General features: G+C 42.5%; 1 protein-coding gene across 4 annotated transcripts in view; it reads right to left on the bottom strand.

The window, feature by feature from the left end:
* The window catches only part of MACROH2A2 (macroH2A.2 histone), a 35,947-nt gene extending 20,114 nt beyond the window's left edge, over positions 1-15,833 (bottom strand). The window contains exons 1-3 of one of the 4 annotated variants that reach the window (XR_012159997.1): positions 15,587-15,833; positions 6,517-6,753; positions 176-282 (exon numbers count right to left, since the gene is read on the bottom strand). Coding sequence is in view for 3 of the 4 variants with exons in the window: in XM_073353535.1 (XP_073209636.1) it covers positions 176-282; positions 6,517-6,688 (279 nt within the window). In the remaining variant the exon portion in view is untranslated. The remainder of the gene's footprint in view (positions 1-175; positions 283-6,516; positions 6,754-15,586) is intronic. The other 3 variants (XM_073353535.1, XM_073353537.1, XM_073353536.1) reach the window with 3 other exon arrangements.
* Between the last annotated feature and the right edge of the window lie 1,512 nt (positions 15,834-17,345).

Here is a 17,345-nt window from a genome sequence, read left to right as displayed (position 1 = left end):
TAAAAGTCATTTTTGTTCTTATGTTGGCGGACAGATTCTTGTTTCATTTTCTGTTGTGGGAACCATCTTGGACTCATTTGAATACCACACTGGACTGTTTCTAAACTTTAAGTATGGCAGCTGTACTTGAGCTACAGTGTACAGACAACCATACACTAAAATACTGAAAGCATACCTGGTTCAGTTCCTCATCATTAGCAACTGCCAGGAGGATGTGTCTGGGGGCAATTCTTCCCTTTTTGTTATCTCTTGCTGCATTCCCTGCTAGCTCTAGTATTTCAGCTGCAAACACATTGGGGGTAAAAATCAGCAACAGAAAAGCAACAAATCTAGCAAAATTGCAGTGCAAGCTTTCTTAAGAGAATAATCAAGCATCTTGTTCCCCACCCTAGAATCTGATGTGCAGTATCACAGCATCTTTCTGACCAACTTTTCCTGTAAGGTATCATTTCCAGATGTGTGGGGGGGGTGGGTGGGGGGAGAGGGTTTGGCTTTAAAGGCACAATAGCAAATAACTGAAATCCTAGGTTTGATCTACTTAGAAATTATCCTATTATGGTGGCAAATGTTCTCAAGATAAAAACAGCCTGACTTTCATTTACACTAATGCCACTTTACATTGCCAAAGCAGTATAAAGTGGCCTTAGTGTAAAGGAAAATCGGGCTAAAAATCTTTTTATTAAAAATTCACCACTCCTTACTGAAAAACATAGAAACAAAACAATAGTCAATGTTTATGTAAAATTACAAAAAATATTTTGTGATCCTTTCCTACTTCTCTAAACAGACACTGTAAAAAGCTAGGGTGCTAAAAATTGGTTCATGTAATTCTAAATTGCTTTCTTCAAATCTCAAGTTAAAATGCTCTTTCAAAAAATGTCAGCAGCCCAGAATTCACACGTAATCCTACAACAATAAAGCAGTGTGAGCATCCAATGGAAAAAACAAAAGTATAGTAAAGAGAGTCTTGATAGTGAGGATTCTTAGGACTAGACAAGTAAAAGTGCTGCTGACAAGGACTGAGATGCATTGATAGAATTATGTTGAAGGCCAGTAGAATAGAACAGAAATACTACAAGTCTAGATTGAGGGGCACTGACAAAGCTGTGTAAAGATTCATTTTACATAAGGAAGAGTTTTGGTTTGGATGCAAGTAGGTAACTTAGAGATTCAGACTGCATGAACTGTCGGTTGCGAATCCCTTCCTGAAACTTCAGGGATTGATGGTTATGCCACAATTCATGTGAAAAGTAGTTTCTCTAGATTTGCAATAAGGTTTCAGCTGTGACCTACAACCTCAGTTACCTTTTTTGTGATTTATCTAGATGTAACACACAAACAGATGTGATTTTTCTTGATTTGCTACAATTTTTATAAAATGATGTTCAACTCAATCAGTGGGACTCATTAACTTCTGAAATTTAACCTTGTATATAGTGAAAAACAGGAAGAACCTGTTCCTTGGGCAGGTACCTCTACTAGTATATTAATGGGGGGAGTTGTTTGGTTGGGAATCTTTTTGCATTAAGCAAGCATAAAAATATTGGAGCACTGATTCATTTTCAGAATGTCCAATGTCCCGCTCTTCTCTTGCTTTTTTTTCTTTTGTTAACTGGGGTTCAAGTCTCAGTTGCATCAGTCCTTCATTTGTGACATTGTACTTTTTTCTCATAGAAAAAAAAAATAACTGCAAGAGGTACAAATACAAAAATCTCCAAGGCAAACTCACTGGAAATCTATAGGAAAACTAGTTGTTTTATAATTCAGGAACAACAGCAGAAAGCATAGGTGCTGGAACTAGGGGTGCTGCCACACCTCCTGGCTTGAAGTGGTTTTCATCATATACAGGTTTACTCTTTCGGTGAATGGCTCTCAGCACCCCACTATAAAAATTATTCCAGCACCTCTGACAGGAGGTTTAACTCCAAAGGAGGAAAAGAGGCCTTCAATACTGCAAGCCTGTCCTCCAGTTTTTACTACTTCTTAGTATACAAAATAAACCCTAAGCAGCAAAATATGAATGTTAAAGCTCTAAAAGTTGTTTGGAATTATTAGTAATGAGTTATGTGAAACATTATTAGCAGCTGTTTAATATATAAATTATTAAACACACCCTATGTTAAAAGAACATTATTAAAATTGCAGAATCAAGCACTCAAGAATTAGATGCTAGAATTAAGACTGCTGATGCAACCTTAATCTGGCCCCCTTATGCATATACATTCATCCCAGTGCAGGTTCATCCTGTGGACGGAAGGAGGCAGGGGACCTGCAGAATGTTTAGTTTGCACAGGCAACCTTCATTCTGGTGTTTCCTAACTTCTGATTGCTTGACTTTGCAACTTTAATAATGTTCTTTTAAACACTGGCTGCCAGTCTCTCTCACCGGCCTCCTCATCCAATCCCAATCTCCCCCGGGCTCCTTGACCCAAACTGCCCTCCAGTTCCTTCTAGTTCATCTCCTGGCTCAACCAGTCCAAACCTCCCTTCCCGCAACTTCCAGTCCCAATCTTTTTGCCCAGCTGTTCCCAGTCTGCCTTCACTCTCCCAGCTCCTAGTCTCCTATCCTAACCAGTCCCAATCTCCCCCCCACAGTCCCAATCTCACCAGATTGCTTGTCCCAATATACAGTAGAACCCCATTTATCCGACCTTCCATTATCCGGCTCTCCTTATTAACTGAACAACTGGTGCACACAGGTCCAGAAGTGGGAGATCTCTCCTGTGGCTGCTAGATGGTGCTGCAGCCTCGCACTTTCCCATTCTCTGGATTATCTGAATTTTTTATTATCTGATCTGGCTCTGGTACCAATTGGATCAGATAGACAGGGTTCTGCTGTACTTCTTCCCCCTCCTTCCTTCAGTCCAGCTTTTGTCCCTTCTGTATTCAGCTCAGATGACTTCCTCCTCCACAGCCTGGGTACCAGCAGAGGGATCATTGTGAGCACAGGAGAGACAGGCTCCTTGTTCTCAGTTCCAGTACCCAGCTTCACCCTGGTCAGGAGCAGCAATTACAGGGAAAGTCCTTCTGAGCCACTGTAGCCCTGGGCAGTAGCAGGCTCAGGGACAGTGTGGGGATGGTGCATGCGCAGTACAGTCACATGCAGGAGCTGTGAGACTGGAGCATGCTCAGTAAGGATGGACTCTACAAGGATTTTAACTGTTAAAAATCAAAGACCTTTCTACTGGGTATATGCAAACTTCAGTTTTTTCAAAGGCTTACAACTTGGCCAAATTTGGACAAATTTTCACAGGGAGAGCAAAAGGCACATTCCTGACATAAAGGTCATCCTCTGCCAAATCTCAAGTACCTGCCACAAAGCACTAGAGCATTTAAAAAAAAAAGGTCTCATGATTTTTAACATGGGCAAAACAACACTTTTTTCCCCCCTTGGAAATGGATAAATTATTTTGGCTGAAATAAAAAAAACCAATTCAGTTAGAGGCAGCAGCCAGCATGGAAAACTTCATCCTAAACAGTTAGTTTCCTGTTAGAAATCCTTGTTTTCATTTGCTTATAACTTTGGGAAGTATCAGACAGTCTTAATAATAATACTAGCCCCATCTATAATTACTTATTTCATGACAGGTTCATGGAGAAGTATCTAGTTTCCAAAGACATCCTGAAAACATAGATAGGATTTCATGTCTGAGTATTAGGAGTTACCACAATAACAGCATTAGAAATTATAGTATCCTTTTTCAGCTAAACTACCCCTTTTCATAAGACTGTCTAATAAAACTCCCTAACAGTGTGTGCAGGAATTTAGGTTTGGAAATGCCAGTATCAATAAAGAGTAGATGTTTGTTTAATGCCCTAAACAACATGCTGAAATGCTACTCCTCTCTGTTTGACAGATATATTATCTCTCAATTACTGTTTATTTAATCTCAGTCTAATCAACCTTCTGAAAACGTTCCTTTGTATATTTTTGAGTATCAAATAAATTATAATCTATTTATTTACTTGACTAATTGATTATAATGTTTTCCAAAATGTGATAGACCCATGTATATCAACCACTCTCAAGTGAATATTTAAAATTATAGGTTTCAGAGTAGCAGCCGTGTTAGTCTGTATTCGCAAAAAGAAAAGGAGTACTTGTGGCACTTTAGAGAGACTAACAAATTTATTCGAGCATAAGCTTTTGTGAAGTGAGCTGTAGCTCACAAAAGCTTATGCTCAAATAAATTTGTTAGTTTCTAAGGTCCCACAAGTACTCCTTTTCTTTTTATTTAAAATTATGTTGAGCTTACTAGCCATCAACAGAGCCAATATGTCAATTGCTCTAGCTCAAAGGACAAGTAAACAGTACCTAGTAGCACATGATCACAGCTCACCATAAACCACTCTGCCTTGCAAGGCTGGAAGCCCCTTGTGCAAGGTATGTCGCACTCCTACTTCCTTGTAAAGGCTGCCACAGATCAGGGCAGGATTAAGTCTTTAGGAGAAAATCCCCAAGTGCCAAGCCAAAAAACTAATCTGAGTGTTGGGGATCTCTATGGAGAAGGGGATGGTGAAGGAATCCTTCCCAGGCTGTAGGGAGTCAGCAGAGCCACTGTGGAGCAGTTATTCCAGCCTAATGACTACAGCAACTTCAGAAGGCCCAAGGCAGCTGCTAGGCGATGGGAGGGGGGGCGGGGGGGGAGAGATTGGAGGCTCCATGTAACAATGGATCCTTTTGGCCCCACTCTTCCCAATCCCCCTCTCAGCCATGCAAGTATCCCCTTAGAGCCATGCTCCGTGCCAGAGAGGGCTAAGTACACTCTGCAAGGTCTTCCCAAATCATGCCCCTGCCCTTGTATAGCATAACTGCACCAGCTCCTTTGAAGAGGGATTTCGGCGCCTACAATGGTCAGGGAAATGATGTTCCCTTAATATATAAAATAGGATTGTGTAAGTATGGGTTTATTTATGTATGCACACTCGAAAGTCTACACTAAAGAGATTCTGGAACAAACAACTTAATTAATAATTTATTAGAAAACGAAAGAGAGGAAGGCACAATCACCATTTCAGACTTTGAGTCTGTTTCTCTAGAAGTTGAATCCTCTACCTGTGGTATTTCATTCTTAACTTATTTTTCTGAATTTATTATTTCTTGCAGTTGGATGAGCCAAAAGTGAACAGAAATGCTTTATTTAAGCTTAATTGTATTTGTATCATATAAACGATATTTTTCATTCTAACTTCAAAAACGGTGTTAGATAAAGGTGAATTCTGATTCCAGAATTGCTTTATGGCGAATACGTAAGTGTCACCAGCACTTTGCTCCCTCCTGTTATACATAATCAAGAACCTGAAATCTAGTCTTACTTATTTCTTCAATGTCTCAAAATAATCCTTCTGTATTATGCATTGAAAAGGAAACTTATTCCTTATGATTTTTTTGACAAATAGAGGAGTTGTAACAGAGGGTGCATCAAATATGTGTAAAAGGGACTAGATAGCCATTGCTACAGACACATATGCTGTTATGTGGGAGGGCAGGCTTCATGCAAGTTTCCCCCATGCAGCTCTTGCAATAAACTGTAATTGTGAATTGCAGCACACTCAACCAGTCCAGGCCTCAGACTCCTCACAGATCTCCGAATACACCTCAGTCTTCAACGGTGACATCCCTGTAATTCCAACCTGAGAACTTCCCCACAATAGGTACAATGACATTATGCTGAGGGGCTATTTTGTGATGCGGACAAATTTATATTATGGTGAAACTGAGGCTAAATTCTTCTAGGTCTTAATAAGAATATAAACTTGAATGTCTTCATAGGGGAAACCCAGTGCAGCAACAGCGATATGTGTCACCTGCCCCACCTCCACCCCCACCCTTGGTGAATTATGTTCAATTTCATGGTAGGACATAAAGCTTAGTTACTTACTAAAGTTAAAACACATTCGCTAACATCATTAAAGATGGTGATGATGGTGATGGGTGGTAGGGGTGGTGGTGGTAGTTGGGTTTTTGTTTGTTTTCTGGCAATGTAATCAAGCAGAAACTGTTTCATAACAAAGTTGAACCAAAACCAAATTTCACAGCCACTTTAACAAGTTCTTTGTGTTTGTGGCTTTTTTTTTTTGTAAGGGTAGATGGAGTTAAAGAGAACGTAGTTTAATTGAACTAGAACATGCTATTAGAGTAACATGTGAAATATTTTTTCTCTTCTGTTATACTCATCCAACTCTCTCAAAGTCCTACATCATCATATTGGTCTCTCTTTTGTGAAAAAAGTACTGAATGCAACTCCCTTTATGGCCCATCACACTTTTAGATCAGGCAAAGAGATCATTGCAGAACAGTAACACAATCCTTCCACATAGAGATCAAGCATGCTGCCCCTGCTGCTCCAATATGTGAAGGAATCCACCTCAAACCATTAAATGCATTTTGGTATATCTATACTGTTTTAGAGCTTGTTTGCCCCCAGCTCCCCCACCCCGGAAGTGTGCATAGCCCATTAACTTCACTTGGCTCTGTACATGATCAGCACTTCTAAAATGAGGCTCTTAATTTACCTGCTAGGTATTCTATGACAGCTGCCATGTAGACTGGCGCTCCAACACCTATCCGGTACTTGTATGTTCCTTTCCTCAAGTAGCGCATCATCCTCCCCACAGGGAAAATAACACCTGCCCTGCTTGAGCGTGACATTTTGGACATTTTCTTTTTCCCACTTCGGGCAGACATCTTGCTGCTATATTCCTTTCAATTTGCTGACAGAAAGTTTTTATTTACTTGCACCTACACAAAAGCTGCAAGGGAAAAGAGATGGATTGATGGTGAGTATAGCAGAAACTTCTACAGAACAGTATCAATATAGACTTGCTAGTGCCTTCTCATAGAGCCATTGATATGGCCACAATAAATACAGATATTAAAGCAGAAGCATCACTTATCAAACAGCATACAATCTGAGCACTCAAAACACTATAATCTGTGTTCTTTTGAATACTGCACATTAAGACAGAAATAGATCAGAAAGAGCAGTTTGGGGAATAGAAGAAAATTGAATGCACATTAACTAATTATAATATAGAAAAAAATTGTTGCTATTCAATATATCTGTAAACATCTCTTTGTTGTGTAAAGCAGGTAATGATGCATCTGCAGTGGAAGGATTTCATTCTTGCTAAATGTCTTAAAATCAATTTACAAAGTGAGAGGGATATTTTCAGCATACCGTGGTGGGAGATAGGCATGTAACACTCATCATTATTTAAGAAAGTTTCATTTGGTTCCTTTTGTTATGGTAAATAAAACTACATAAAAATAAACTACATTAAAAGAATATTACGGTTGCAAAGTAAAACACTCAAAAATTAGGGAATGCCAGAAGTGAGGTTGCCCATGCAAACTTAATTCAGCTGCCTTATGTGGATACATTCTTATACAGTCTTGCATTAAATGGCCACATACTTTTATTTTTTTTCCTTTAGGGCCCCTGTCTCATTCGTACACAAAAAAGGCAATGCTTACTGAATGGGTAGCTATTAATATTTCTTTTTATCCTCACCATTTAGTGTATGAATACATGCTTTAATTACTGCATACCATTCAAAACCTCTGTACGGGCTTTTTAGGGCGCTTGTCATTGCATCTGAGTGATTCACAAACATTTATGAATTTTTTTATAACACACATATCAGATGGAGTGGTAATATTCCCATTTAACAGATGGGGAACTGAGAGATTAATGCTGATGTTGTCAAATATGTCCACTAATTTTGGTGCCCAAATTTAGATGCTTAAAATCTGATTTTTTCAGAGTAGTTGGTATTTTTATAGTACTTCATATGTTCAAAGCATAGATCCCATGAACTTTACTTGTAGTTGTGAGCGCTCAGCACTTTTGCAAATGAGGCCCCAGTGTCTCAATCAAGTTGGGCACTCAGATAGCGAGGAACACACAAGTGGCCACTTGTGGAAAATTTTAATTTTAGTGATCTGCCCTGCATTCCATAGGAACTCCGGCAGATACAGATAAAATCCAGTTCTCAAAAATGGCATTCAACTGTCTTAACCATGAAACCATCCTTCCTCTTCTTGCAATTCCCTGCTTCATTCACTACACACCTTCCCACTGTGACAACAAATGAGGCCGGGTCCTACAGACAACAACCTCATTCACTACTCAACCCTGATTCATTCCTTGAACTCCATCTACCTTGTGCACTAAATCAGGCAGGGTTCGGTCAAAGTTGGGTGGATTTTCAAAGGTCTCCTGGCACCACAGCAATCCTCCTGCCATACCTCAAAGCATGGAGGAACTAGAGTTTCTCAATTAAAAGGCTGTAAGTATTTTTTTAACAAGCGCAAAGCAACATATTTCTCCCCTAACCTCATTCTCTAAAATGGCTGAACCATTTTTGTTAAAAACCCAGTCTGAGGTGGACACCAGCATGGAAAATTGCAGCCCCAGTGATAAAGTTTGGCAGTTAAAGGCAAACAAAAGCAGGGTGTTAGGGTGGAAGGCAAGCTGAACTAAAGGCATCACTGTCTGTTCTGCCTATAATAACTACAGGGAGCTGGATCATCCCTTGTGAATGACATAGTAAATTTGAAAGGATTCGATTTTTATCAGTGAATGTTGGCAAACATTGATTTCAACATACATATGCAAACCAATGAAAAATATTTCCATCCATAATTTACAGATAGGCAAAGTAAGAAATATGATGCTGAGAACATATTAGTTTCATTTAAGGATATTTACCGTGTATGTTTTGACATGTGATATTGACAATTTGTCTTTTAACAGTTATAAAACTATAACCTTTTGAATCTCAACGTCTACTGTCACTTCATAAATATTGCCTGACACCTCCCCCTAATTTCCTGCAACTGTGAAAATTTAAATTGATAAAAATAAGTTATAAATAAGCATTGATTTTTATCCACTGAAATGATATAAAAAAATCAAATTCTGCCAAGGCTATATTTAGCGTTCCTCCCTTACATGTGGCAGAGAGTGAGAGCAACCTCTGTAACACTATCCTTCTTGCTGTGTCTTATGTGAATGGAGGTCCATTAAGTTCAGGAGGTAGAACTGAGGTGAGATAGGGAGAAAGAGGGAACAGGCTGTACTCCACAGAACCACCCCTCCTTGTTCTGCTGCTGCTTTTTCAGCTGGAACTCTGGGAGACAAATTATATAGGTCAGAGGTGTATTAACACCCTCCTCTGGGTCGCCTTCACATCTGCTACTGAGCAGCCAGAGGAGCCAACCTCCATGGAGCTGGGAGGAGGTCCCTCATCTCTTGCCCTAAAGGGAACGATTACCAGTTTTTCTGCCCCTCTGGCTTCCTTCTGCAGAAGTTTTCCATGGGAAGAGCCAATCTAGGCTAGGCTTAGGAGCAAAGAAAATAAAATCTAGCTCCCTCCTTCCTTCTTCCTGTTTTGTGGAAACAATAAACAAGTTTCACAGGTAAATGTTATGACAGCTCTGGAGTCAGCCATTTTACTTAAAACAGTATAAAAGGCTTTTAGCTACAGATACAGCTTCAGCTTTTAGTCAAGTAATTGCTACATTTTAATTTTGTAAAGATAGCTGTCCAACTTACTGCCTAAGTCTATGTCTACACTACCGCGGTAAGTCGACCTACGCTATACAACTCCAGCTATGTGATTAACATAGCTGGAGTCGACATACCTTAGGTCGAGTTACCGTGGGGTCTACACCTCAGGGGGTCAATGGGAGAAAATCTCCCGTTGACTTACCTTACTCTTCTCGTCGGGAGTAGACTACAGGGATTGGCTGGAAAGCAATCTGCAGTCGATTTGGCGGGTCTTTACTAGACCCGCTAAATCGACCGCTGGTGGATCGATCTCAGAGTGTCGATCCCTGCTGTAGTGTAGACCTGCCCTAAGTCTGATCTCAGTTATACCGCAGTAAGTGCAGTGCCACTCTACTGAAGTATATGAAGAATTTGGCTGCAGCACCTGATGCTTCTGCTGATGAAGGCATATGCACAGAATTTCTCTTATATGCATTCACAACAATGGAACAAGAAAAAAGTTAAGTTGAAAAGGATTGTGGTGACATGAAGTGAGGCACTGTGGGAAATCTATTCCATGGCTGGAGATAAGAGCATTTCTGAGTTCCAAAGCATGATGAAGGCACAACACAGAACTCTCTCCCCACTCCCTTCAAATCTTTTTACTTTTTAACACCCACATTTTTCAGCCTGCTTTCAGTTTTTATGCCCTAAAAGGGGGGTTGCCACAGACACACTGATCTTTTCCCATTTTACATGTGTAATTTAAGGTCCTACATTGTCATGACCAAACTTGCTGAGGAGGGCTGCATATGAAACCCCAGACCTCTTGAATTGAGGAGAGGGCACTGCTTTGCAACATGTGCTGTTCACTCATTGCCGGAGCTAAGCTTGTTGCCTCAACAGCTCTTGCAGTCCCTGACAGATTGGGAGTGAAGGACAAAACTGTAACCGGAAATAACAACATAATATATTGTGCTACTGTGATCAGGATCTTAACAGCCTTTGATATCACTGCACCACAAAGACACATTTAAAATCCATTTGAGAACACTGAAATCCAGGTCTAGTTCTTCTGTTTATTCCAAGCGAATAACTATATGAAAAAGTCCACCCGTTCAATACTAGCTAGATGTTGAAAAAAACTGCTCATCAGGAAATCAAGTACACTTTCTTTGAGAATCTAAATTGAATTCTAGCTACACTTATACCACATTTAAGAAAAAAAAAACACCAGACAGTCAACAGTGGTCTAAATACTCCCAGTTTGTCCTTGTCCACCATACTGCTGATTTTCCTTTCTGAATGTGTTTACTATATAGGTAGAGTAACGAAAACTAAGGGAGAATAAACTAATAGCCTGGTAAACAGACATACTAAGAACTCAAGATACACATGACCTCATTATGAGTTCCTAAATAATTACCAATTTTGAATCAAGTGCTGTAGTTTGGGATCTAATAAAATTGCCATTTGATCTAAAATCTAATTACTGGATAAACATTTGCACTAAAAAGTCAGTAATGGGGCTACCAAATGAAAAAATACCCCCCCCCCCACAACAATGCTATTTTATTATGTCATTAACTGATTTTTCCCCCTCCTGCCCCCTTTTTAATTCTGTGGCTGAATTTAACACTCTGGCAGCAAAGGATGAATTGCATTAGGGATATCTTGGTGACGGATGCAATACTGTGATAAACACTATGCCAGGCTTCAGGAAACATCCATACACTGCCACACAACTGTGCCACTGCACCTCAATCCTGAACTTTAGCAGTGCTGCACAAAGGTTTGCAATTTTATTTCACAACATTTTAACAGAATTTCCCCACGGTAATTGTTCTGTGTTTTCAGGTCCAGTGACTGTTCAGTAAACTTTTGCTTTTTACAAAATAATGATGAAAGCAAGTTCCCCAACAAGATGGAAGGAGTATTACATAAGCTACTTTACAAATTATCTTGCCCAAAAGAGGACATGAGATAGTATACTGCAATAAAAACTAAAATGAAACTGCCAAATTTATTTAATCTGTGACAAGCCAATCTTAAACTCAGCACTTTATTTTATAACATTGAATAATCTCTCTAACACATCCTTTTAGTTCTTGTGATAATTGTCATTCAAATGGTTACGGCTGCTACTCTGAAACCTATCTATCTAGTTCAAACTCACATTACATTGATCTCTCTTCCATTGTTTTTGCAGGACAAAATCCTGCTTCTTTCTAAGTCAATGACAAAATTGCAATAGGAGCAGGATTTGGCCCATCAGAAATGTTGTGGTTGCATTCAGCATCTATGTTAAAAGACCAAAGCACATTGATAGAGCTATGGATATGAAAAAGTACTTGACTACAAAGTAATGAGAGAAATTATTACATTATATATGTGCTCTCATTGTGCAATTAAATCATTTTCCTGACTCCCTCTTCCCTCACTGTGTCTAATTTTCCATCCTCTCCCTTTACCTGATCATTCTTTTTCCTAATTCTCCCACAACTGTCATATACTTCTGTGCAACTGTTCCTTGCACTTCTCTCCAACAGCTGTTTCCCAACTGTCAAGGAACTTTCGGATTACAACACTCTTTCCTTCTTATTCTAAAGAATTTTTTTTTCATGTGAGAACCTGAACATGAAAGAGGTGTTAGAATAGGTCAGAACTGAGGTTCATTGGCCAAATGGAGTAAAGAAAGTTTAAACATATCTACCTGTACCATGCCTGGCTCTAGCTAGTGATGTTACCCCTCAACACCATGACCACTAAAACAAATCAACCTGATTTGCATGTGTGTGCACATATGTTTGTGGCACCAAAGCTTCAGTTATAAAAGTAGGACTTCCCTTTATTTCATCCAGTTCCAATCAAAGTATATTAATTTAAGTGAGCTCTGAGTTGCTGTTTCTCAAGCTGTTTTGCCAGCATGAGCTGAGTTTATAGGACTCTTACCTGCCTCATCCCAAAAGAGGCATTTTCCCATTACACTCCTCTCTCTGCATATGCTATTGATGCACTGCAGCATCCAACATCACAGCCAAAAGTTGCCTCTAAGAATGTACTGCCATATTTCATCTACTTAGGGATGGATATGAAAAACATTAGAATCATAGAATATCAGGGTTGGAAGGGACCGCAGGAGGTCATCTAGTCCAACCCCTTGCTCAAAGCAGGACCAATCCCCAACTAAATCAAGAAGTCATTCAAGAAGTCAAACTGGGTATAGAAACGTTGTCCCAGACAGTGACTACAGTGTCAAATGAAAATGTAGACACCAATCCACAAAGGGACTCAGGCATCTAAATCTACGACGTAGGCTATGTCTACACTAGCACTTTTGTCAGGAAAACTTTTGTCAGTTAGGGTGTGAAAAAAACAAGTAAACATATTAAGCAAAATGAAAACAATATTTTTGAATCACTTTTAGATATGGTAATCTTGGCTGCTATGTGAAGCAGTAGTAGGTAAACATTTTTTCAGACAAATAATGGTTTTAGTTGTCCTAGCTTTCCAAGCCCCTGCCTGTAAATGCAATAACTTTTTTTTCTTACTGGTGCCTACAAAAAGGAAAATATCTTCCCTTTCTGTTAAATTTTCACAGATTTCTTGTCTGTTGTAGAATCTACTACAAAATCTCACTCCTATTCAGATACACTTTGAACTTTTCCCCTTCTCCACTTTACTTTTTCCTATTCTCCAATTTTTTATGCTATTCCAGATATCTTTTCGTTCCACTTCCTAATTTTTAGAGTTGGCAGCATGGCCCGGATGCACAAAGGGACCTAGGGGTTGCAACGCTTAGTGTTGCGCTCAGCATCGCCATGCCTGATTTTTAGGTACCTAGGCTCCCTATGCAATGAATGGGGAGAGACAGGTGCCTAAAAATGTAATACACAAAAGCCACCACAGTAGCTAAGCTAGCTAATGTGAGATACTGAGGAGAAGGGTGTGTCCTAACCACCTTACTTCTCACGGAGATAGGCGTCTGAGTCTAGGCTGCAGGGAGGCATTTGCTGTGAGAATGAGCAAAGCTTTTGCAAAGCTTCTGCGTCACTCCACAGAAAATGGCCAAAGATGGGCACTGGTACCTCCACCTAACTTTTATCCCAGTGGTTAGAGCACTCACCTGGAATGTGGGAGACCCAGATTCAATTCCCACCTCAGACTCAGGGGCAGAAAGGATTTGAACAGGAGTCTGAATCAAATATTCTAATGTGTGGCTCCCTCAGTCTCTCCTGTGGAAGCTGTTCCACTGTGGATAAATATAGGGCCATTTTGCCACCAGGAGAGAAGGCCTCCGTAGCCTGGTAGTTAGGGCACTCACCTGGGAGGTGGGAGACCTGGGTCCAGACCCACTGCTCTCATAACTCATTATTTATTTGCAGTGGAATAAATATTTGTGTGAAATATTATTTCTGTGACATTATTTGTGGCCAAAAATGAGAGTAATGATTAGAAAATATGGAGTCAGTAGGAGCTTCAGCACAAGAGTAACTGTGACTGTTTGAGATGTTTTGAAGTTGGTGGCAGGCAAATTTCTGACCCCAATGATGGAGATGAAGCAAAATGTGGGAGTTGAGGGGTTGTGGAAGAGAAATAGGAGTTGATGAATGTGGTTGACCAGAGGATAGATAATCAGCAGCCAGCAATGAGGCCTCCCTTTCCCCAGGTGAGTTTGTAGGAGGCTGGCAGCAGTTTGTGACACACGCTAATATAGACATTAGACAAGAGAGCAGCTGCCGCAGCTCTGCCACAAAGGGCAACTGAATAGGGGGATCGTTTTCAGCCCACGCGGCCGCCCCGCACGCTGCCCTGGTGGAAAGGGCATCCCAGCGCAGGCGGATCCTCGGGGTGTTCTCTCGGCGCGGCTCCAAATGTGCCTCTGCACAGGACATGTTTCGATGAGCTACCCCACGCAGGGTCCGAGCTCAGCGCAGGCGGGGACCCGGCCCAGCGAACTCGAGCAGGCCCTGCCGTCTCCCCGCCGCAGCGTCGGGCTGAGATTGTTTTGTTTTCCCCGCGGTAGCCTCTGCGACGCTTGTCTCTTTAAGGGGCCGGGCTTCTAGTCCAACAGCAGCCTTTTGTCAAATCTGAACCCGCCTTTTTTTTCAAATGCAAACTGCCAAGGCCCCTTCCCCGGCACCTCCCGCGCGACTCGGCTGCCTGCGCTCTTCGCCAGACAACAGACCCGCCCCCCCAACGCATGGTGCGCGCGCTCATTGGCCGAGCCTGAGATTAAAGCACCGGCGCGCACCGCAGGAGAACTAGGGGGGTGTGAAGCGATTGACCGGAGTGCTAGCGCCTCGGACAGGCGAAGGACATCTTCTCTGACGTGGGTGGTGAAAGTCGCGCGCCGACTAGGGCATGAGGGGGCCCTGGGAATGAGGCGCGCTCCGAACGGCTCGGGGCTCTACAAGCGACCCACTGGGGCGCGCTCCAGAGGAGAGGGAGCTGGAAAAGGGCGCGCGCCCGCCGGAGGGAAGGAATCTTCCCGCGCAAACCCCCCAAAGATCGAGTCTCCGGTGCCGGTCGGCTGCCAGCCCCGCCCCCAAAGCACCGCTGGGAAGGGGGGGCTGTAAGCTTAGCTCCATGGAGGCTGCCATTAACCGGGCTCTGACCGAAAGGGTGTCCCGGAAAGGGAAGCGGAGGGGGAGTGCCCTCGCCTCGCCCCACTCCCCCGGGGAGAGTCACATAGGGAGGGAGCGAGAGAGCACACCCCCTCCGGACCGCGCCGCTGGGAACCGCTCCTGGCGCCGCACAGCGCAGCCTGCAGAACGCCGGCTCCGCGTCCCCGGGGTCCGGTCACCACCCTGCGCCCAGACCTCCCACAGCTGGGACCCGCCTCGGCCCTCCGTGCCCCCGGCCAGGCCTTTCCCTCGGGTCGGCCCCCGGCTGGTGCCGGCCCCCGCGCCGGCCTGCCCCCAGGGCTCGGAGGATTCCTTCCCCCCCCCCCCCGGGCCAGCGCGTTGGGGCAGCCGCCCTGCCTCAGCCGCGGATGGCGAGCCTGGGTAGACGGAGCGCCCGATCGTTCGCTCTCCTCGCCATGCCCCACCCCCCGCAAGGCTCCGCACCCGCCGGGCCTCTCTCCTCACCTGCCCGGAGGTCGCCGCCGCCTTCCCCGCCTCGGGAAGCTCCTGCTGCCGCTGACTCCCCTGGGCTGCTCTCGCCTGCCGCTAGCTTTCTCTTGTATTGTATGTTTCAATGGCGGCGGCAGCTCTGGAGGGGGACGGAGGGGGGGCTCCTTCTTCTCCACATACCGCCTCTAGGAGGAGTCACTGCAGCTTGCCTGCAACAGCCCCTGCCGCCCTCACACAGCGCGCTGCCTCTCCCCTCTCCCTGGCCAGGCCCGCTGGCTCCTGCCTTCCAAAACCGACCCGCTGATGATGAAAGGGCTCCCCGGCCTTGGCTGCGGGGGTGCCGGGGGTCAGCGCATCAGTAAAAGCGGCTTTCCTGAGTGCGGGAACAGTCTGGCCTGGCAAGGGGGTGGGCAGGGAGAGTTGGCGCCATTGTGAGGTTTAGGGGTCCTTTAAATGACATCTTTGGTTCGACGTTAAATCATATCCAGGGCTGGTTCATAGCACCCAGATCCAGGGATAGGTTTGGTGCCCCAATTGGCATTAATGGAGCCACTCATCCCAAAATGTGGGGTAGAGTGATCATCCAGCTAGTAGAGTATTTTGGGCATTGCATGAGGTCAGTATGCGGTATTGTCAACCCTAAATGTTCAAATATCACAAAATTGGCTTTAAAATCATGATGGTTTTTAAAAATAAATCTTTGGGGTTCTTTTTATTTGTCCTGTGGTGTTGGAAGTGTTTAGGATTTAGTATTTTCAAGCTTGTTGCCATAACCACCAAAGCTACAGGCTTGCCTTTTTTCAAAATGAAAGCGGAGCTGTTCAGTCATGCCAATTGAGGAGTTGGAGCTTTCAAAAAGCAACAAATATTGTGAGACCTGTGGTGCACTCACAAGAGTTGGCAGCATTGTTTAACCATAATACAATACACACCTTTTGTAAATAAACAAGACGGGTTATAAAATACTATTTTGAGACAAGAAAATATAACAACATTTGAAAATGTTTCCTAAGGGCTCTAGATTAACAGCAGGCAGGTGCTATGTAGTAACAACGCAAAAAGAGGGGGAGACTGGAACAGAAAAATCTAGGGCTCTTATGTAGCACCAGAAACTTCTGTAATTAGGCTGAGCCATTTTATTTGTATCAATAAATTTTCTCCACCTTATTTCATTTATATACATATTTTTGTATTCTGGATTATGTACAAACTATAGATGCAGTGTATGCTATCATAAAATGCCATTCAAATAGATTATATAAAACAAAAATCATGCTGGATTGCAGTTATAGTTATTAGTGTTTGTCTTTGCATGAAGATGGAGTCACCAGTAGTATTTCCATGTATAAGATTTAAAGGAGCATAATTGGGGATAATTGAACAAACTATTTTTGAGTTAAAGGTTTGTGGAAAATGAATACTTTTCTCAACTCAAGAAACTACTTGTTCTGTCATGGACACCTTCATGAGAACAAGAGCACAGGACAGGTTTTATTGAGTTTGAGAAATTGTCGATTGCTTAATGTTTGAACAGCAGTGTGAATATATAAAGCATCATATAAGAAGTAATGGTGAAATTATGATCCTATTGAAGTAAATGATAACACTCCCATTAACTTCAGTAGGGGCAGAATTTCACCCAAAGATTTATAATCTCCTGTGTGTGAATTGGGGATAGCAGAGTTACAGTTTGTTAGGCATTTATGAATGTTACATATCTAGAAGCAGTTTCCAAGCTCCTCTGGTATCAGCTAACAAATGTTACAGCAGAAAC

This window comes from Lepidochelys kempii, chromosome 7 (assembly GCF_965140265.1).
Source record: "Lepidochelys kempii isolate rLepKem1 chromosome 7, rLepKem1.hap2, whole genome shotgun sequence".
Classification (NCBI taxonomy): domain Eukaryota; kingdom Metazoa; phylum Chordata; order Testudines; family Cheloniidae; genus Lepidochelys; species Lepidochelys kempii.
The sequence above is the reverse complement of the archived record's forward strand: the minus strand, read 5'-3'. Positions and strand labels throughout refer to the sequence as shown.